We start from the raw sequence: 24435 nt of genomic DNA, 5'->3' as shown, positions 1-24435 counted from the left end.
ATAAAAACCACTCGGTGTTGGTAAAATTGCTACAACTGAAAACACTTAATGGATTTGTGTGAGAATATGAATAAATGATGTAACGGGCTATATACGCCTTGAATTATTTAAAATATCATAACTACTGTAAAAACCAAAAATAAACAGGATATAAAATTATTGGAATAATTAGTGGTGATAAATGTTACCATTACTGAATCAGTCACAAAAGAAGATCGAATATTGGTGAGTCCGTTTGTCGGAAAGGATTCTAAGATGTTCAGACCATGCGTACAGACAGCGTATACTTAAGCGTACATTTAATAATTCTGAATACAGTCGAAATTTCGATTCTATTCAAACTATTTAAATTGTATATACGCTGGGATTGTCCACCTGGAAAATTACTTTCTGTTCGTATTGGACAAGAAATTTTTCTTACAATGTTATTAACTCCTGGCTTAGTGCCGTGAAGGGTGTTGTAAAGTCAGACGTACCTGTGCACCTTACAATAAAGATACCAGGTTCCGTGCACTCACTGATTTAGTGGCTTGAAGATGGGGTTATGCGATCCTCGTTGGATGCCTGTCCATTGGAAGCAACGACCTTAATCTGAATCTATTTGTATCCAACCAGTTCGCTGTGACTGGCTATTTGGTTCAAATTTCCACGAGGTGCTTTCAGTGCTACTTAACTAACGTTTTGACTTGTACATGAAATTCGATTTCATCTTACTTTTCTAAAGATGGAGCAATTACCCTTATATGCAGTACATCATCAGTTTTATGATGATGCTTTTATAATAATGTAAGCGTTTCTTTTAGTTAAAAGTTATTATTTCTGGATAAAACACTTCATTAATATTTAAATTCGACTTTGTAGAGAAAATGAAGGCGCAATTAACTATTACACACTGCATGGTGACTGAGTGTTTCCTGTAATTTTAATGTTTTTTTTTGTTAGTAACGAAAAATAGCAGCTCTCAGCATACAGATCATTATCCATACAATCTTTGAGAAATATCACTGAATGAAATTGCAGTGATTACGCGCCTCATTTTGCAGCAGACCCCTCCGGTTGCATTGTGAATTTTCACTCAACACCTCTTTAAAATATACACATAAAAAGAGTACTTCAATCACTGTTCTCTATCTTACCTTTCTCCCACATTACGATATCTATAGGATACCCTGATACAGGGCACCGGATGGTCAAAGTTTCTCCTGCAACTACGGAAATATTTTTCATCGTTCGAATCACCGGAGGTCCGTACACATTAACCTTCGCAGAATGAAAGACCATTCCTATGGCGTTGCTTGCGGCACATCGATACTCCCCTCCATCTTCCACTCTGACGTCAGATATGTTCACGTAGCTAACAACTTGTGCGTCCGAAGTGACAAAATCTCCTACTCTGAACCGCAGGTTGTCTGGAATGGGGATGTCATCGAGCATCCAGGTTATTTGTGGAAGGGGAGTTCCTGTGGCGGCGCATTTCAGAGAGATATAAGCTCCTGGACGTACAGCTTCTTCGGCAAATACGAATAGAAGCGTTGGCGTTACATCTGAAAAATATGAAGAATGGAAGATAAAACATAAAGAACAAAACACACTGATTAGAATACCACATTAAAACATGTTATGTACAACTGACTCGAGAATTAATGTGCGAGCGCACGGCCTATCGCGTGTGTTCGTAATTCAATATAATGAATTCACGTAGGATGACGTCACGATCACTAATTTTCCTACTGCAACGAGCTTCTGTTCATCTTTATCGATGTTATACTTGGACTTCGGAAAATATAAATAATATTATAGAATGTTTTCTTTACTCGAACTTCCGTTCCAGGAACTATTTTGTGATTAGTTTCCAATAGATTCTGAGCCATTAAGTGTAGAGCATCCGTTGTCCATTAAAGCAATTAGTAATGATTTTATATTTTTCTTTAACATTAATCTCGGCGGATTGATGAGGACTGTATCGTAAACAAAACTCGGAGGACAACGGATGCCGTCTAATGGTAGGAATTTTAAACATAGAAAGCAGTACAGGTATTTGAGGCTTAGAGACGTAATTGCTATTTCTGCTCCACTTTATGTTATTACAAATCTGGAATTTGTGATATTTAAATAAAAAGATAAATTATTTATTTTGCGGTAGAAGACCTTTTACAAAATGCTTGACATTTATTGAAACAAAAACCTCTCAAAATGGGGGATATAGTTTAGTTTGTAATTCCACGAAAAATTTTAAATTATAACAATATAGGTTTTATTATATGCATGATTGGCAGCCGTATCAATTTCTAAGAACTTGTCCGTTGTACCAGTTTAATGCAGAATTTTGTCCTTTAAAATCTTTGTTTCCGCTGTTCGTTATATTAATTTACAGGAGAATTAACGCTAATGGCCATGTCGTATGCAAGATGGTAATAATTCTGTGCTAAATCGAAATAACTCGTTGTGAAAGGGCTGCATATTAGAAATCATTGCCATTTCGAAATCCCCCCCCACGCCCCGGCAATTCATTGTTTGGTTTATGATCAATTTATATTAAGGTAAATCTTTTTTTCTGTACTGTAATTTATACGTTTATAATCTAATATAATCATGACGGTTTGGACAGAATTGATGCTTACTGTGGGTGGTTTAAACACGAGACAATGCGTGCTCATATAACTAAACTGTTTCTGCTTTCTCTTGAATCTCACTCCCCCCTCCCCTCCCATGATTATATAACGGAAAGTTGTGTGTAGGGGAAGGTGGAGTTTCAAGGTACGTGAAAACAGTCTAGTTATATAAGCATGCGTTGTTTCGTTAATGGTTTTAAACCACCAATGAAGTTTATCGAACTTTGGTGTCGGATAAATCCCTTAGCTTTGAATAACGTTCAAAAAATAATTAAATTATCCAAAATACGTGTGGAGAGAAACAGGTGTGGCATGAGTTGAAAAAATTCCTTCATTTAAGATTTTAAGTATTTCTTTACGTTACCGCCGCATAAGGCTTTCAAAGAAAAGACAATTACTCAGTAACTGATAATTGTCTTTTCTTTCCTTTAAAAAGTGAAAACCAGAGCAAGTGCGGCTTATGTCAATACCGCTCTGTGCATCTGCTGTTTGGTTCTTTGCACCTGAAACATATTTGACGAAACACCTTAGAACTGAATATTAGATTTAGGATGTTTAAACAGGGTCGGAACAAGGCCATTAACCATCTCACGTGCTACTCTTCATGCTAACTTGGGCACAATCATTAAAATAGCAGGCTATGCCCCTGCTTACGAAGTGGATCTCTTCTACAAACATCTTGGATGTGGTAACCACGCCCCGGATGAAATGACTCAAGTGATTTTCTTCCACTGAGAAACGTAGAGAGTCTAGACTGGATGTTCCCTAGCAATACTCTCAAGATCTATACTGTGCTGAAAAAATTATTGCAGCAAATAAATCATAATGGACACATACTCTGCTTTAGAGTTTTAATTATTCGCTGGCAAGAACTTGTGTATTTAATTCCATTCAGTGTCTTGTTGACTCTCTTTTGAATTTTGTTTTTCACAACTATTCTTCTCTGGCTTATATGCTGTTCTGATGCAAAGTTATATTTGATCCACTACTGTGCGATCACAGTAGTGGAAATGTGCGAGTGTGTTATATTTCAGGGGCGTTAGCAAATATTCATGATTTTTAGCAGAAAGCAACAAATTTTGCGCGCGAAGTTATGTTGCCATTCTTGTCTCCAACCAGCACGTGGCGCTAACATAATATCCACTGTTACAGCTATGATGTTCGGTATATGGATAGCCTAATATGATATGTAAATAAAAAATCACATTTGGCCTTATTTCTATAGATCCAATTTTAATGAAATTTTGAGATCTTTCTAAGAGGCATACATTTAAAATTTCATGAAAATCCGCCCATTGGAAGTCGAGTGCAGACGGACGGCCACGACGAAGACAATAGGTGCATTATGCGTATATGCTAATTCGCCTAATTACCAGTTAACCCTAATTAAAACAGTCCATAATTTATTATAATTATTTATTTTTTCATGAATGAACAACAAATGTTTATTTATTTTCTCTCCAATCAATTAGAAGAAGGATTACGTTTGCTTATACATGTTGAATAAGCCACTGATTAAGAAATGCTCTCTGAGATATATCGAAAGCCGGTTCTAACTGATTTGGGTGTTATTCCTCTTAAGATCACTTCTGTTGATAGTTTAGCTTCCATCGTACTTTGCCTTATTATTATTATTAGTAGTAGTACTACTACTAGTGGAATGATACGGAAGGAAGCAAGCTTATAAAGCATCAGCTAGAAAAAAAAAAAAAAACTGATATCACCTGCCACCCCCTCCAATAATTTGTTTAGTTCTTTCTTAAATTTATCAAAGGATCACCTAGACGAGACTGTAGTAATAATTCAGAGACAGCATAGGTTTGTTAAGGAAAATTCTGTCTGGTAAATCTGATTTGATACTATGATGTGGTTACAAAGGAACTGGAGGCAAAAAAATAATTTTGATTTCATATACAGTACTTGGATTTCAGGAAAGCTTTTTAAACTGTTGCGCATGGAAGACTACTGTACAGATTGGAGCAGTATGGCATTAAGGGTAAGTTGCTACAATGGATAAAAGGACAATTCAGTGGGAGAAGGCACAGAGTAGTAATCAATGAACGCTGCTTTCGTGGAGTAATGTTATTAGTGGAGTCCTCCAGGGTTCGGTTTTGGGCCCACTGTTGTTTTGTATATTTATCAGTGATATTGATGAACGTTTATGAGGCTTAATATCGAAGTTTGCAGATGATACTAAGGTTGGCAGGGTTGTTAATGACGGAAATGCCTGCTGAAACAGGAACTAGAAAAGTTGGGCCGAAAGGCTGAGAAGTGGCTACTGAAGTTTAACAAATGCAAAGTACTGCATATGGGTAGAAGAACCCCAGAGAAAAGTACCAATTGTGTGATACTACACTTAGGGTGGTAGAAAATGAAAAAGAACTGGGAGTAATTGTGCTGTCAGATACGAAGTTTTCTGAGCAGTGCAGACAGGCTGCTAGAGCAGGTCATCGGGTGTTGTTATCAAAGATATATATAGGAATTTTGCTAGTAGGGAAAAGGAAGTTATTATCCGTTTGTATAAGGCAATGGTCAAGCCACACCTTGAGTACTGCGTACAGGTTTCGAGGCCTCATTTTAGGAAGGATGTAGAGTTGCTTGAGCGAGTACAAAGAAGGGTTACAAGATTGGTCAGGGGAATGAAAGTGTCCTCTTACCAAGAAAGGCTTAAATACTGCAAATTACAGCGTCCGGAGACTAGCAACCTGCGAGGTGATCTGATTGATAAGTATAAGGCTTTGAATAGGTTGAGCAAGCTCAATTCTGATGGGATTCTTCCTCTTGCTCAGATTACAAACCTGAGGGGGCATAAACTCAAATTGAGGAATGACAATTATAGTGTAGATGTCCAGAAATTTGTCGTTGTGGAAGTTGATATTTTAAATAAATTCAAGGAAGAACTGGACAAACTTTTAGAGGGAATGGACGTGTGAATTTTTTTTAACCGATGCTACATAAGCTTTCTTTCCTGCATCACATGCCTCGACTACTGCTACTACCACAAGATGGAACTTTGTTCCTACAATCAACCACCGCAGGCTGGAGGAAAATTCCGCACATATATCCTCAACCATCGTTCCTCGGTTTGATTTTGTATCCTTTCATGTATGTAGTCTGAGCAAGAGGAAGAATAACATCAGCATTGAGCTTTCTCAATCCATTTAAAGCTTAAACACGTCAGTCAATCATCTCGCAGGCCTAGGCTCCAGAAGCTGCAATTTTCAGCACTGCGAGTTCTGTCGATCTTTGCAAGGTATAGAAAAAAGTAGTTCAACGTAAAGACTAGTAGATTAGTGTTTCCTAACCTGTGGGTCGCGAGTAGCCAAATGGTCAAACGCGAGGATAAATTTCTAAGCGTTTAGTTGACCGTGGTTCAAGCTGCGTTACTGCTAAAAACAGTGATGTTCTTGTATTCTCTTCTGACCCTATATAGTCGTCGCGGCATACAAACAGAAAATTTATTATTTTTAATTTTTTTGTTAAGTATGTTCGGAATCACTATTTCAATGTTACAGGACGTAATATATCCGGTCAAAACATAGAAAGATAGCTCGGGAATCGGTCCGTTTGACTGATCTGCAAAATACTCTCTGCCAAGGTGACTGTGTTTGTCGAACCTTGACAAACGTATAAAATATATCAAAGTAATAGAACAGATAATAGTGTATTTTGTAATATTACTCAAAAATCGAAATTGTACCGATCTTATATTTTCGTATAATCTGATTGGAGATCACACACTGAAAACCTTTGCATGCACGTGTCATAACAAAGCGGCAGTGTTTTGCAAAAAAAAAAAAAAATAAATAAATAAAAGAGAGATCTTAACGCAGTTCGAGATAAGCTAGCCTGGAATGCCATTCCGATAACAAGAAGTCGTGTGGACTCAAAAAATAAAATAATAAAATTCTGTACTAGGTGCATAATGCGTCGTCATCGGCAGGCGTTAAAAACGTTTTAATTTTCAGTTAAAAATATAAAATTTATGGATAATAAGATACTAATGTTTTTTTTTTATTAGTGATGATTAAACTAGGATATATATATATATATATATATTTTTTTTTTTTTTTTAGGAGAATTAGCAACTAAGGCCATATGCGGTGGTCATTCACTGACCTTTCCGCATCCTCCGTATTTGGTGGTTAGGGGCTCGAACCCCGGTCTAATCAAGTAGCGTGTGCTACGCACTGCTGCTTCACCGGCCCATCTGGCTACGAATTTTTACATTGAAGAGTTGACTACTAAATACACCATCTATAGTTGTTCCATTACGTGTAGTATTTATCGACAGATATGATGACATGTCCAAGTTGAAGAATATTTTCATAAATGTGCACAACTGTTTTCCAGCCTCAGAGTTTAATTGTAAAGAAAAAAATTACACTTAATCTGAAAACACTACGTGACTTTAAAGCATATGCGTTTTAGAATTAACATATTTCACAGTTTCCGAAATATTTTAAAACCTTAATATTTCTCTTTCTAAATGCTTAGCTTTCCAACAATGTGCTATAATTTTCAGAGGTTTGAAAGATTTTCCTCTAGTATAGAGCTAAGATGAAACTCCGTGCAAAATTTCATTAAATTTGCTCCAGTAGAAGATAAATTATTGTTGTCATCATACAAGTTACAATAATTCGCTTCTGGCTGAAGATGACGTAACTTCCGTGGCGGTTTTTCGTTACAATTTTTTTTTTTTTTTTGATAACGTCCAAAAAGCAAACCAAAGCGCTGAACATTAGTATATCATCCATTTGATGATCACTTTACGGGAGATTGAGAAAATAGGCAGCACTAGTAGTCAGAATAACACGCAAAGAATGTAGAGTCTATTTAGTGTCAAGCGCAACGAGGGGTTTCTCCCATCTCCGCGTTGCTTTCATTGTAGGTGGTAGATGACTTTCATCAACCGGTGAAATACCACCACTTTGCTTATTGGAGGCTTGAAGTGGTGAAACCCATGTTTAGTCTCTAGAGCAAAGTTTCCGGCATCCCCCCCTCCCCCCCATACTACTTCTCATGCACGGTACTAAGTACTATAGGTTTTCATAAAAAAAAAAAAAAAAAAAGGTGCGCCAGTTCACTGGAAAGGCCAGAGATTTAAAAGTGTGTGGATATTGTATATGTATAGTGCTATGTACCGTTGTTCTTCTGGCCATTTAGCCGCTGGACCCCTGCTGAGGCCCAACGTTGTCCACACTCAGCCCCGTGGAGGCAGGCCAGGTATACCAGCATTATAATTATTTACTCTGGCAGGTCCTGCCACCTAATTTCCTGAGATTTCAGTGGCTAGGACCTTAAAAAATTTTTTTTTGATCTTTCGCGTGGGGGGGGTAAGAGCGCTAGGATTTGAAAGGCCGAAACTATTGGCAAACAGTAATTTGGATGTGTAGGACAATCGCTTGTGTACAGATAGAGTAGGGGAGGGAGACTAAAGACTGGGGGGAGAGACAGAAATATGGAGTCAATAGGGAAGACGCCCCAAATAGGTGTCAGTGGGGCACGCCCATGCCCCACCAGAAGGAAAAATGGGAGTGGCGAGGAAGGGAGGAGACAAGAGGACAGGCACTTCTCCCCTGCCAGGGAAGTGGAGTGGAAAGAAAGCCAGGAAAGAGTGCCCAGCTCGGTCGCCAATTGGCGCACTGGCAGCAGATCTGCTGTTCAAGGTTTTACACTGGACACTACAAACAACCACCGAACGGAAAAACAGAAAATCGTGGAATACCTGAAAGAAACCTTGGCAGAGGAGATGGCAAGAGATGACCGAGGGTGAAGTCACACGGAAATTTATACCCTACGTAGACAAGACCTATCCAAAGGCCCCCAAATGGTTCTACCCTGGACTGAACACCACCTTCCTCCTGACGGGCCATGGGCTCTCTAACGCAAAACTGAATGAATTCGGACTAACCGAGTATCCAACTTGCACCTGTGGCAACATATCATGCACAAATGTGAATGCTATGAGGAACAAAGATCAGTACTCATGACCAGTATAAAGTTCGTATCAAAAGACAATGAGCATCACCTCCTGGATTCAGAAGACGAGTATACCGCGTTCAGCCGCTATGTCCAGGACATCTTTAACAGACGGAGAACGGAAATCGCTATCCGCAACAATACGGAAATATCTGAATAGAAGAACTCCATTGAAACTAACCAAGGAGGAGACATTCAAGACTACAGTATGGACGGCGGACGTAGCCAAGTGGGCAGGAGCAGCAGTGCATAGCACATGCTTCTTGATTAGACCGGGGTTCGAGCCCGTGACCACCAAATACGGAGGATGCGGAAAGATCAGTGAATGACCAACGCATATCACCAGAGCAATATGGCTTTAGTTGCTAATGCTCCTAAAAAAACCAAATAACAACTACAGTATGGATATACCGCATGACTAAAACCGATCAGAAGAAATTATCAACAAAGATACCTCTCCATTCATGACCTGGTGCAAAAGGCCAGGACTGATGCGCTCAACTAATATGACTACCTGAATTGACATCAAAGCAGTACTACAACCTGACCAGAGTCATCACTCCTCTTCCTGACCCCATAAGACGAACACGGGTCTAGTGAGACACTGAACTGAACATCCAAAAACCACGACTGTGACCGCAGCTACGCTGTTGACTCGCCTTTTGGCGATCTGGGTTGGACACCTAGTCTGGCCCACGTTCTCTCCATATCCTGACGGGGGGAGGGGACGGGACCGTCTCCTCCCTGCCGCCCCCCTATTTACTTCTCCTGGTGCGGCATAGGCATGCCACACTGACAATCAGGGGTCGTCTTCCCTATTGACCCCATACTTCAGTCTTTCCCCCCCCCACTCTCTCCATACATCACAGTGTACTTCCAAATTATAACAGCCAATTCGTGCATCAATTCTGAAATTTAACCTCATTAACGAACCGCGTTATTTTTTTTTAGGCCCTAGCCACTGAAATCAGAGGAAATTAGGTGACAGGACCTGTCAGAGTAAATAAATATAATACTGGTGTACCTGGTCTGCCTCCACGGGGCTGAGTGTGGGCAACGTTGGGCCCCAGCAGGGGTCTAGCGGCTAAATGGCCAGAGGAATAACTATACACAACACAATAATTCCAAATCCCATACACTTTTAAATCTCTGGCCTTAACAGTGATCTGTTATACCCACAAAGAAAACCACGCGGAGATGGGGGAAACCTCTGGTGCTGTTTGACACGAACACACTTTCACGGGGGATTTCGTTTGAAAATTCTTATGTTTGATTTGGCCAAATAAGTATGACAACTGCTGAAGAAATTATTGGGGAAGTGTCGGAATCCTTTCAGAAGTGTTGTGACAGTTGGCAAACTTTGTAAATCGGTCTTGGAAGTTGAAGAGGAGTTATGTAAGGCATTGCATGCCAATCCATTTGCCCTTGGTGGACTTTCGTGATATTTATTTTGATGATTAAATGGAATTGCCGTGGGTTGTTGATCCCTCCAATTGGCCCTGTTGCGTATGGACACGTGTGAAAAGGAGTCGAATTGCCGACTTTAGTATTTAAATTCAGAAATCACAAAGTTAGTTTTTCTGTGTAGCATATTTTTCGGAAAAGAAAATTGTTGCATGTCATTTTTTTTATATCACGACTACTTTGTGAAGCTTTTACAATTACCTAAAGATGTCTGGAACAAAAGCTTCTAGTGGCAGGAGAACAAGGACTTAGCATGCCGTTGAAAGAAAGTCTGAGATAAATATTTGTTTCGTTTTCTTGTATTGTTCAGTTAATCTCATACGTTGTCAACCACAGTTGGTCCTTGATTTTCGACTGTCTTAACTTTTGCTTTTTTTTTGCAATATAAAGAAAACACATTCGAATTACAGTAAAAATTGTATAAGCAGCGACTGCACTTTTTTTTTTTTGCAGATGTCATAGCGCTAATCCAAAAAAAAAAAAAAAAAAAACTTAAGTGAATTCGAAGATCACGGGTGTCTCGTGTATTTTAAGATAAGAAAAGTTTTTTCCACCCAGTGTGCCAGAACACGTGAAAATAAAATCGCAGTATGTTCTGGCAAGCCTGTGCATGCCTGCAATCGCTTTTAGCGTAGTTAAAGTTGAGAAGTCGCTTCGAGAAGATTGAGACGTTAATTTGTGCTTCTATATGTCATGTTTTTAATAGTAAATGTGAGTAAGTATTTTCATATTTTTCGTTCTCTACAATCACTTTGTTATCACAAGATTCCTAAAACATGGACGATAAAATCGTAATTTACAAATATATATCCAGTTTGTGGGAGACAACATACTCATAATATGAAATTGCTTACTCAAGTTATTCAGAACAAGAATTTCTTTGTTTGCGAGCATATTATTAAAGAGAAATGCTGACGAGAAAGAACCTTTTAGGAGCGTTCGCATATATATGTATATAATCCCCTATTTATCTTCTCCCAGTACATCGATTTTAAAAATATTTGTCGAGCCATTTCAAATTTTATTAATATCGGACAAATAAAAATTCGACATTTATTATTTCTATTTTTCCATATAATTTGAAAGTAAATATGAAATTCGTGGATTAACTGTACTGCATTAAATGTATTTTAATGCAGTACAGTTTTTGCAGTACTGTTAGCTTTAGAAAGTCCGTAGTTTTAATGCAGTACTGTTAGCTTTAGAAAGTCCGTGCACGCTTCGCGTGTAAGACTCGTGAACGTAGTGTCACTTGTGGAAAGATGCAGGAGACTAAAAACAGTATAGGAAAGAAGAGTAATAAATACTATACATTTTATTAAGTGTTCTTTAAAGTTATGAATCTTTGTAATTAATTGATAAGGAGATAAATATATTATGTTTCACTTCTATTAATCACAGAAAAAGAATGTAACGCACTTCGTGCATTAACTAAATAGTTTAGATACTGTGGCGATCGTAATATAATAAAAAATATATATATTTCATTGAGGGAAACTGAAATATTTTCGGGGCTTACTTAGAAGAAGCAAACAGACACTATAATTGCTATATTAAAAGTTATGCTAAGAAACAGTCATTCGTGAGGGCAGTATAAAAGTAATGCTGAAATCTGCCCCAGTTACAATAGTATAAGAGCTTGCCAAGGATTATTAAGATTAACGGACTTCAACATATTTTATACACGCAATTTCACCTGGTTTTCTCCAGTGTGGCTGACAAATACGTTCAGAAGTTAGCCTTGATATCAAAATCAGTGATTACAACGTGTTTAGTAATTTTGTCAATTCCAATCGATCTCTTTTCCGCATGATGAACGGAGGAAAAGAGTAATTCTTTTAATCAATATGTCAGTTTAAGAAGAATGACGAGCTTATTCAAACAAAGGTTAGTTAATGTACCTAGCGCGTTTAACCTTTTTCTGTGATTAATAGAATCAAAAAGTAAATCATCAGTTATCTTGTTACCGGTTTACTAATAATCGATAAGGAACTGTTTTTACAGCCCGTGAAATGTAACACATGTTTCAGGTTCAGTGTAATAAATTAAGCAAATTTATTTAGTAAACTGATAATAAAAACAGCTTTTATTCTATAACTTTCCGTTTGTGCGCAGTCGTCAAAAATAATATCCAGTCCTAGAACTTTAACTGAAAAAAATAATTATTTGTGATTCTCCCGTTCGTCATTTTGGAGATACGCTTGACAACTCTTTTGAAAAGAGCTAAATATGAAAGTCATTTATTACAAGTGAATATCAAAACTTTCCAAAGACGGGATTCGTCACACCAGGATGAAACTGTATCGAATTATATATTTTATTCTGCATAATTAATAACTAATGTTATCAGAAAATGGTCGTAGTACTTGAGTTAAGTTACTTTTTTTAAAATGTGTGTTGTTCGTTGGTTTAAAGTATACTTTAGTAAATTTTACTTTTAGGCCTCGGTAGCGTAGTGCGTATGGCACACGTTTGCTGCGCGAAGGATCTGAGATCAAATCCCACTCGGTTGAGTGGAATTTTTTTCTCTGGTAATTTTCGCAGTACCGAGTTGATCAATCTCGGGCCGAGCCAGCGAGGGGGGTTTTTCCCCCCTTGCCCTCAAGAAAATTGATCGTTGAACACACACAATTACAGACACCTACACCTATCGTAATTAGAAATATATGCAAAGCAGCTAATCGGAAAACGAACCAATGCTGTTGTAGTTAAACTAAATATGAAATTGCAGCTTATATATATTGTACTTTGAATAGAGTACCATAATATGAAAAGTTAATTTTCAGTTGTAGAATAATGTTATATTTTTGAGTGTGCCATCCTTAGCGCAATTAAATAAAATTAACTCGTGGCACACAAAATTTGGAAAAAAAGACATGAGTATTGTGGAAGAAGTTACTTTTCTGTGCAAAAACTAATAAACATGGCATTTTCTTTGATGCTAACGTTCTCAGTGTTACTGGGTAGCTTTCATGTAATTGGTCGAAACGATCTATTATGATTTTTTTTTTGCCAACATTACATAAAATATTTTAAATAAGTTACGTTATTTTTGACCTCCAATTTTATATATAAAAGGGACTGCTTTGAACAGGCTAGCATCCTTAGAGTGAATCCAATCATGTGGTAAGATGGTGATACGAACAAAATCTTCTAAGTAACATGTTACCAGACTAGTTCGTTTATTTGAAATAGCGCAAGCTAGAGCGATAATTTATCAACAGTTCCTCGGCATTTAAAAACACTTTTGACTTCGAATAATTATACAACTTTTTAAATAATATGAACAGTATTATTCACGGGCCGATCTGGCTGGGAGCTATACTAATGAGTTCAATATGCATTAGAAAAACACTGACTGTTAAGATTTCATTAGTCCGCTATTATAGTAAATGAATGGACTAAATTGTGATGTCTTCTACTAGGATCTGTATACCTCTCATGAATTAAATTAACACCGGAAAAAAAAATAGCAACTTTATATTGCAGTTTAGTAAAATGAAACTTCATACGGTAATAGCACAGTACGTAAGACAAGCAACACGGGTTGAGGGAAATTTTTTAAACTTTGCCGATATCAGTCTTATTAAACTGTAATAACAAAGTTCATCGTTTCTAGCCTCAGCCACTGAAATCTCAAGAAATTAGGTGTCAGGACCTGCCAGTGTAAATACTGGTGTACCTCCACAAGGTTTGGGGGGGGGGGGCTAGGAAAACAAACAATGACTCCAGTGGATCATTGAACAAGCACTTATCGTTACTTGAAATAGCTGATCGCATACTATCCTTATATTACAAAACAACATTCCTACTGGAATGCCTTGCACTCATCCGAATTTTACACGACCTATCTCCTTATGGGGCATTTCTAATGCAAAGTTGAGGTGTGCAATATGGAGGCATAATTACCGCCAATGGAAGCGAAAAACACCTGTATTAACAGCCTGCAAAACTTACGGTGGCGCTCTTCCGCCGGGACAGCCTATTGGCGACGCCAATTTTCTCACTCTGTTGAGGCAAGGGCCCTAAACAACACACTTTACAAAGGCGGAGTTGAACTCACGACCAGGTGCCGTCCCGCCCTAATTCGCATACTATTAATACTAACTTGTTAAGTATCACTAATCCCAACGATCTCTCAGACTCTCAACATAGCTGAGCATAGATATTGTAATACGAATATGCTTTCTTTCAGGGAAAACATTATAACGACAGGCGCGAATTAATGATAAACATAGCTAGTGCAATTATAAAATAAATCATAATTGCATTACAATACTGTAACTAACCACCTCACTAAAAATTAATGGCGATTTACACAACAGTTTTTGTCTCAGAAATAAACTCCTACACCTTTTAAGACGAAAGTAGCGGATCTTGACAAGCAACCTAACATTCCTCTAAAGAGTACCCAGATGAGCGAAAATCAATACAGGCAATCTCTTTTCTCTGCCCGAGGGGGGGGGGGGGGCAAAAAACTATTCCTATCAACATCTTAACATCTTTGTACAAAGCGCCATAAATACCCTGATGGGCTACTAAACATCTTCACTGTGGTTCCAGGAAGATCTCGTCTCTGTAATGGGCAACCGACAAAACTGCTACTTTGCCATCAGGTTGCAATAAAAATAAATCTACTCAAAGTTTCAGGATAGCATACGTGGTACATCAAGTAACCTCTTGATGCATGTTCGGTTAATTATCTATTACAGCAAGAATAACATTCCAAGATATTAGAGCAACGATCTTGTATTCTCATTATTAACCACGAAGAATGAAGTATATATGTTATCACAGTTTGCGTATCATTAACTAAGTGTTAAGGATGGATTTTTTTTTTTTTTGGTACCTTTCTATAATAGTTTAAGAACGAAGTAAAGTAGGCCTCGGTAGCGTAGTGCGTATGGCACACGCTTGCTGCGCGAAGGACCTGAGATCAAATCCCACTCGGTTGAGTGGAATTTTTTTCTCTGGTAATTTTCGTAGTACCGAGTTGATCGATCTCGGGCCGAGGCAGCGAGGGGGGTTTTTTCCCCCCTTGCCCTCAGGAAAATTGATCGTTGAACACACACAATTACAGACACCTACACCTATCGTAATTAGAAATATATGCAAAGTAGCTAATCGGAAAACGAACCAATGCTGTTGTAGTTAAACTAAATATGAAATTGTACTTTGAATAGAGTCCCATAATATGAAAAGTTAATTTTCAGTTGTAGGATAATGTTATTTGGAAAAAAAGGACATGAGCATTGTGCAAAAACTAATAAACGAAGTAGTTTGACGCTAACGTTCAGTGTTACTGAAAACCTTTCTGTAATTGGTCGAAACGTTGTAAATATTTTATATATAAAAGGGACTGCTTTGAACAGGCTAGCTGTCATCCTTAGAGTGAATCCAAACGTGTGATACGAACAACATCTTCTAAGTAACATGTTACCAGACTAGTTCGTTTATTTATCAACAGTTCTGTCAAAATTAACTAAATTACAATTTCGCGGCAGTTGAAAACACTTTTGACTTCGGATAATTATACAACTCGCTCCTACAATAACTATTTAAAAATATATATATACAGTATTATTCACGTGCCGATCTGGCTGGGAGATATACTAATGAGTTCAATATGCATTAGAAAACACAATGAATGTTAAGATTTAAATTGTGATGTCTTCGACCAGGATCTGTATACCTCTTATGAATTAAATTTTAACACCGAGAAGAAAACCTAGCAACTTTATATTGCAGTTTAGTAAAATGAAACTTCATACGGTAATAGCACAGTACGTAAGACACGAGTTAATCAAATCCTACTTGCTTGAGGGAGATATTTTAAACTTTGCTGATACCATCGCTTCCTATTGTAGTAATATCACTCTTATTAATTTAAACTGTGTGAGAAACCGTAATAACAAAGTCCATCATTTCTAGCCTCATACACAATGCAAGTAATAATTATATTCAGATATATGTATGGAAAAGTGCTGTGCCAGAAGTCTGAATTTCACTCTAACAACACAATTAGAGAAATCCTCTTTGCTGCGGTAATGGAAACATGAGTATCAAGTTACCTTTAAAAATTTTTTTATTTCCTACTTGTTAAGTAAATGCATTCTGATTACAAAAGGACAGGAGATCCTATACTTAGCATCATCCCTACTTTTTTTTTTAGGTCCTTGCCAGAATAAATATCTAAATACTGGTACCTCCACAAGGTTTGGGAGAGGTCTAGCGGCTAAATGACCAGGAAAACAAGCTGTGAGATTTGATCATTGAACAAACACCTATCCTTATATTACAAAACAACATTCCTACTGGAATGCCTTGCGGCTTTCTAATGCAAAGTTGAGGTGTCCAATGGAAGCGAAAAACACCTGCAAAACTTACGGTGGCGCTCTCCAGCCGGGACAGCCTATTGGCGACCCCAATTTTCTCACTCTGTTGAGGCAAGGGCCCTAAACAACACACTTTACAGTGTACAAAGGCGGAGTTGAACTCACGTTCAAGTGCCTTGCAGCCCTAATTCGCATACTATTAATACTAACTCCAACGATCCCTCAGACGCTGAGCATAGATATTGTAATACGAATATGCCTATTACTTTTGGGGAAAACATTATAACGATAGGTTCTAATATTTTTACCGAATTAATGATTAACATAGCTAGTGCACAATTATAAAATAAATCATATTTGCATTACAATACCGTAACTAACCACTGATCTGTAGCATCTCACTGCGATTTACACAACAGTTTTTGTCACAAAAATAAACTCCTATACCTTTTAAGACGAGTACCCAGATGAGCGAAAATCAATACAGGCAATCTCTTTCCTCTCCCGCGTGCTAGTATAGTAATATTTAGCCGGGGGGGGGGGGGGAAAGAACTATTCTGATATTTTATTCTTATCAACATCTTTGTACAAAGCGCCATAAATACCCTGATGGGCTACTAAACATCTTCACAGTGGTTCCAGGAAGATCCCGTCTCTGTAATGGGCAACCGACAAGATTTTTTTTTGAAACTACGTCCCACAACTGCTACTTTGACATAAACGACCGGAGTCATCAGGTTGCAATAAAAATAAATCTACTCAAAGTTTCAGATAGACGACGAAGGGGTAACCTCTTGATGCATGTTCGGTTAATTATCCATTACAGCAAAAATAACATTCCAAGATATAGAGCAACGATCTTGCATTTTATGGAATTCTCATTATTAACCACAGTTTGCGTATCACTAACTAAGTGTTAAGGATGGTTTTTTTGGTACCTTTCTATTACAGTTTAAGAACGAAGTAAGGTAGGCCTCGGTAGCGTAGTGCGTATGGCACACGTTTGCTGCGCGAAGGACCTGAGATCAAATCCCACTCGGTTGAGTGGAATTTTTTTCTCTGGTAATTTTCGCAGTACCGAGTTGATCGATCTCGGGCCGAGGCAGCGAGGGGGGTTTTTTCCCCCCTTGCCCTCAAGAAAATTGATCGTTGAACACACACAATTACAGACACCTACACCTATCGAAATTTGAAATATATGCAAAGTAGCTAGGCCTGATGCAGCCGTGTGGTCAGGAGCGAGAGTGCATAGCACGCGTTCCTTGTGTGGACCGGGGTTCAAGCCCTTGACTACTAAATACTTGTATTGGCGATTTATTGTAAACTCTACTGACTTGGTTGTCGTGCCGGTATAAACAGAAAATTTATTTAGCTTTGAAAGAAATTTCGTAAAAACATTTTATTATCAAATGAATAATAACGGAAAAAAACGTTCATTATTAGAGGATATTTTCTATGAAATCCTCATCACGCGTGGGAGGGAGATGTAAAAAGTAATATATTATTAACGTTTTCACATATAAGTAAACTTTGCAGTGGGCGTAGATTAGCGAATAATTAGTTTATTCAGATACAAAATATAACCACAGGACGCTTAACTGAGGAATTTGTATCCAGAAGTATTTTTTACTAATTTAAAAACACTATTGAAGGTTCAACACCTAGCATGAGGTGATATGTTCTCTGAATTTCCATGCCTGTAGAGCGGCTTTTCCTTGCAAAGAACTGGCAATATTCAGATTGTACAATGATGTCTGTTAAGATCCCTACTGCTTCGTTTATTACTTGATGGTGGACTAGTTTACTCAAGCCAAGATTCGCTATTGTGGTCAGAAACCCAGATATAATAGTTACCAGTATCACTCACCTCTTGGAGCCTTCTACGTCGTAGTCCTGGAGATGACATAACGATGGCTACAAGGTACCTAGAACATGAAACTAATAATAGGAGCGGACAAGGAATATTGCTGGCAATATAACAGACTGGACAACGTTCGACCAGAGGGTCCTAACTTTCCAACTCAACAGAGACACTCTAATAGCAGAAAAAGATACACTGCAAACCAAGGCCCTGACCAACTCCATAAAACTAAGAAAATCTGCCTCAGGTGAAGTCCATGACCGAAAAGCATTCCAGACGCACTGCGGGAAATCTATATTTCTCGGAAACCAGAACACCTCGCTCGTGAGAAAATCTGGTCACAAAGTAACCACAGCGAGATGTTACCAATTCTTGGGAGGCAGCTGTCAAAAATATTTTGGACGCAACCTTCCACCCTCATGTAGACCCGCAGACACCCCTACAAATCAAGATGTGCACAGAGAATGACAACAACCGAATTTCACAATAGAGGAATTACAAGCGGCTACGCACCTTATTAAAAGTAAGAAATGTCGGTGGTGGAAATAACCCCCAATGTTCTACTGAATCTCTTCAGTTGATGTCTCCAGAAGGACCAGAAAAAAGCAAATATTAAACTCATAATTAAAAACCCGACTTCCTACTAACAGTCTGGAGTAAACTCTTGAAACGACTCCTGTTAACCAGAATAGAGGCAAACCTAATGTCCCCACACCGGGAACGTCGATTGTGGATGCTTGCATGTGCAGCTGCCACAGAAAACAAATACTTCGCTAGGCGCTCTACACCCTTTGGTGGCCGGGGGACTGGGATGCCAGGCTACCGCTACAGTAGACTGATCATGGCGAATGCTGCATATAAAATACTCAACTCAACAGAAGCTATCCACAAGGCTCCGTTTTAGGACCCATGTTAGGGAACATCATCTTCGATGAATTCCTAAATGATGATAGAGGCAAACAGCAGAATCCAGGTGGAAAGAAAGGCAAATCATGCCCTTAAACTCCTACAAGAGTGGACCAACATTCTCCTTAAGGGTGCCCTAGATTACAGGAAACCCCCACAGATTAAGATTGATGGTGTCACACTATGACTTTCCAAGGAACTTAGATACCCAGGAGTAATACTGGACCCCACTTGAAATACATCAGTAAGAAGATACGGGGCTATACAGCCCTTGTTACCAGAGTCGCAAAGAGGACTGGGGATTGAAAAAGAAGACCATCAAGCTTTTTTACAAAGCCGCCTTCCTGCCGATAGCTACCTATGCTTCCGGAGCATGGTACCCCAACGTTACCAAGGCTGTAAATCGCAGAATCTTCCACTCTATCCATAGAGCCATGCTGCTCGCTATAACGAAGGCCTGCAGCGAACCCTACCTTTAGACCTCGAAGTGGCTAAATGTGGAGTATTCTAGGAATTCTCCAAGGGAAAAGCCTGTACTTTCGCCGGCTTCAACACAGATCCTACCACAAACTGTTTGACTGAGAAAAAGTAATTTACAAATCACCTCATGCAAACCAGATGGGAGAAGTCACCAAACGACTCTACCCAGTGCCTCCAGCATGGTTCACGCCGGGAATCCACGGGACACGGTGCCTTTAAAGCTAACATTACAGCCCTGGGCATTACAGATGACCTTACTTGCTACAGTGGAGAGCTGGTACCAGCTCATCGCCCTTTTGCCCAGAGATAGAGAACAACACCTCCCGGACGGGAGGCAGAAATATATTGCCTTCACCAAGTTCGCTGAAGATTGGACCTGAACGCACACTAGCCACATAAACCAAAATGTGCACAAACCAAAGATGACCTACCAAGCAACAATGAAAATAGACAAAAGATCTGAATGAAGGACGAATAGCGGCCTGAGGCAAGCACTACCCTGGCTCTCCTTTAACACCCCTTCCTGCTACCCCACCTTTCCTTCTGGTGAGGCATCGGAATGCCTCATTGACCACCTGGGGCATCTCTTCTGCCTGCCCCCCACACTAATCTTCGGCCTAATTATCTCACGTACTGCCCTGCTCCAGCCAAAGTAATTACTACAACAAGGATGGGTATTTATCTATATATATGTATCGCTGTTGTCGTATATGTGGACATAAGTTTTCTTTTTTAGGTCCTAGCCGCCGAAATCTCATGAAATTACGTGGCAGGACTTGCCAGAGTAACTTAAGTCTACTGGGTTCCCGGTTTGCCTCCACGGGGCGAAGGTAAGGCTCCAGTGGCTAAATGACCAGATGAACAATGGTACACGACATTACACAGGTACAATACGCACACACTTTTAAACCTCTGGTACACCCTCAAAGAAAGCAACGCGGAGGTGAGGGAATCCCTTGGTGCCGCATGACAACAATATACCTTACACCTTAATGTAATAAATTATCCCTAGGGGGATGGTAAGGTTCCATGCGAACTATTGAGAAGTAACTTTGTGTGATTTCTTCAAAGATCTCCCATAAAACTGTTGTGATATTCAATGACCAGGACATGTCGGTTCCAAAAATAAAATTTACCAGCGTATTCAAAGTCAGGAAATATTTCTTGCTCAGTATTTGCGAGTTTTACACTATTTCGAAAATAGTCTGCTTCTGGTTCGATGTGGAGAAAGTCATCAAACATAAATAGCCTTAATTGGCTGAATTATAACATTCATGAAAGCTTTCCAAAAAGTTAGCATTTAAATGGACATTAGACAGACAGCCAATAAAAAAGGTCAAGTATATATCTGTTTTCTTGCTAATATAAAAAGATCAGCCACAAGACATGGATCGTTATTTACTACTTGCTTTTATAACGCTAGTATTAACTCAAGGGCACTGAATTCTAAAAAAAATATATATATTTATAGGAAGTAAATCTAATTTAAATACTTTTTTTCTCTTGTCCGAGATTTAGAAATTAAGTTACATAACTGCATTAATCAAGTTTGAGGAACAAGAAGCAACATAAAGGGGATAAATCACGGATTTTGTTTTATTTTAGAAAAGTATATACAGCAGAAAAGCTTCTGCTGTATTATTAGTATATGTATATACTAATAATCATCAATAGTTTATGATACAGTTTAGCAACACGTTCAAATAGCATACGTTTCCTGCGTGGAAGATCTGAAATCAAAATCCCAGTCGGTTGAGTAGTCATTTTCATAGTACGGAGTTGATCGATCTCGGGCCGACGCAGCGAAAGGGTTTTTCCCCTCCCCCCCTCACCCTCAGGAAAATTGATTGCTGAACAGACACCTATCGTAATTTGAAATATATGCAACGTAGCTGCTCGTAAAACCAAGCGAATAGAACGAAAATGATGCTTCTGGACTGTTGTAGTATAAACATTCTAAAATATCATCGAAATTTTTTAAAAACACATTATTAGCTTAATAATATTAATACTGGCTACTAAAAAAAAAACTTGTTTGCCAGTATTTTCGGTAAAGGCCTGAGATAAACACTTTCAGTTACAAATATCAAGTAGATTTTTTATTATTTGCATGCATATTGTTTGACTTTGCGAAATAATTTTGAACACTTCCATTCAGTTATCAGAAGGCATCCTGTGGTTATTTGGGAAATAGTTTAATTCTAATTTTAAGGTGTTGAAACTTGTGTGATAATTAAAGAGTATTGCTAACTTTTTATGAGTAAGATATGGAGTTAGTGAATATTTCTCATGATTTCAATCGCACAGTGTGTGATCCCATAGATCTTGATAATGGATTAAACACTGAGTTTTAACTTCAATATAATTTTCTGAAGGTGCCCTGCATTTAAACGGGGGGGATTGCAATTTAAGAAAACGGTAATCATAAATGTGTGTGTTACATCTGTGAACGATCCAACTTTTACTTAAATTTGAAGAACACTACCAGGCATTGGCGAGAGCTCATTTTTTTCTTATGTATTTTGATTAGTAGCATTAAAAGAAAAGAGATCAATACTAGATATTACATGAATATATATATATTTGCACATGTTTATATAATAATTTAGGGAAGCAATAATACAGGCATCGGTAGCGTGCATAAGGCAAATGAACCTTGTCTATCCAGTGGAGTTTTTTTTTTTTTTTTTTCTCTTCTGGTAATTTTCGCAGTACCGAATTAATCGTATTTATGAATTATGAAATTAGCGATCATTTTAGTGCTTTCATTAAAATATGTTGGGAATGAACATCACATAAAACTGCAAATTATCGCGTAATTAATAAGTTGCTAAACTTGTATTCCTATCGCATTAAAATTTAAAGATAAAAAACAAGAAGTACCAACATCCTTCACGGATAAATAAATTCCGATAATGAAAAGAATCATCAACTGATTATGGGGTAAAAAAACAAGAAATCAATGTCCATTCTCATTTACATAATAAAATACACCATTAGTACTCAGATTCTTATAACCTCCATAGATTTTAATGACAGGAGAACTGCTAACCTTATATTTCAGTCTATGGAAGAACATTTCATCCACAAGTAATATTGTTTCACTGAAAGTTTGTAAAATAGTGATTCCAAACTGGGCATGAATTCGTTTGTAAACGTCTTATCCGTATAGACTTCCCCGCATAATTAATTTTTACCCAATCAGCTATCCCCTTCCTCGCTATTAAAACCAACTTGACTAATTTTAAAAAGCATGCATCTGACGAGCCTTTAAGCTTATCATCTGGAATGTATTTTGCAAGTTAAAAGAAAAACATGAGAATAAGTCACGTGACGAGATATTCGCTTTGGCTGCAGATTTAATTTATTTTAAGGCATTAAAGAGATGAAGACTAAACTTCAGCACGACGGATCATTCTGGACACCAGACAAAAAACAGAAAAGGTAATATGATTTTACACGGACAGATATTCAAAAAAAATAAAAACATGAATTTTTCTTCCGAAAAGCTGATGTCGGTTATAGATGAAAAGTTGCTAAATATTTGTGAACGTACACTAAGAAATATAACGAAAAACGGGAGATTCAGAATTTATAAACCCAAACAACTGTTACTGTTGATCGTTCGAGATGATATTCTACAATGGCAGCGACGCTATTTAAGATATATTCGGCTTTATCGTTCTGCAGGTAGGCCAACTTATTATTATGATAAAGCCTGGATACATTAGGGGTACACAAAGGAAAAGGTTTGGCAAGACACCACCATAAAATCCGGAAAACCATTGTTTTTGAGTGACTTATTTACTGGTTTTAAAACTCCTTCTGGGAATGGCTCAAGGCAAATTATATATGCTGGTAGTTGTAAAGGGTGTCGCGTATGTATGCATATTTCGCGCACGTCATGTATATTTCGAGCCAAAGGTCTGTAGATGATTACCATGGAATGGCACTTTTGGGAAAGTTTGCGCAAACAGGTACAACTAGAATATTCACCATAAATTCTGATTTTCAGATAATTCTCCAATGGGATAATGAAAACTTAATTTTAATCCTGCCTTTTCTCTCTTAAGAAGAGTGCTTTTCACATTTCTTTAATGGGAAAACTCCGAATTCTCATAGTTCACGACCCGTTTTTACAAACATTTTTCCACACTGTCACACAGACTTTGTTTATATGCTGCAATCCTTTTCTTTAGATATATCCATGGAACGTGTTCTGCTGAATTGATATTTTTAATTCCGTCTCTTTCTTTTGAACATATCCCTTCATTTTTTAACCCCAAACTAACTTTTTTTCTCTTTCTAAATTATTCTCTCCACGTCTGCCTTCTGTAAAAACTTTCCTTCTCACGTATTTCCAGAAAATTACAATCTATAGAAATATAAGTCCAATGTTAACAAGTATCTTTTGTTGACTCGCTCTTCGACCATTTCGTTTTACTAGGATTCTAATACCTTTCGTGTTTGGAGTCACAATGAAATATTTATATCTTTTGTATGCTTTTTCGCCAAAATACATCATAATCTTCGATTGCCTCTTTTAAGTCTGTTTCGCCTTTGTGCTTGGCCTACTTTTACGAAGCCATTTCTTGAAATAACAAGATTGCGCCCACTCCGATATGCATACAGGTGGATCAAATTTTAATTGGTACAATTTTATCACTTAACCCGTACAAAAGCACTGTTGTATCAACTCTGCTCTATGTATTCAGGCGTCAGCATCCTGTATATTCTTCATATGTTTTATAGTAGTAGTGGCATGTGATGCTAGAAAGCAAGTGTATGAGCTTAT

General features: G+C 38.0%; 1 protein-coding gene across 1 annotated transcript in view; it reads right to left on the bottom strand.

Annotated features, from left to right (window-relative positions):
• Positions 1 to 24435, bottom strand: part of LOC150084457 (cell adhesion molecule Dscam1-like) — a 304207-nt gene that overhangs the window by 67558 nt on the left and 212214 nt on the right. The window contains exon 8 of the mRNA XM_090375236.1: positions 1137 to 1544. Coding sequence (XP_090231362.1) covers positions 1137 to 1544 — 408 coding nt within the window. The remainder of the gene's footprint in view (positions 1 to 1136; positions 1545 to 24435) is intronic.

This window comes from Mastigoproctus giganteus, chromosome 6 (genome assembly GCF_048544385.1).
Source record: "Mastigoproctus giganteus isolate SK-2022 chromosome 6, ASM4854438v1, whole genome shotgun sequence".
NCBI lineage: Eukaryota > Metazoa > Arthropoda > Arachnida > Uropygi > Thelyphonidae > Mastigoproctus > Mastigoproctus giganteus.
Note: the sequence above shows the minus strand (reverse complement) of the source record. Positions and strands in the feature narration are given on the sequence as shown.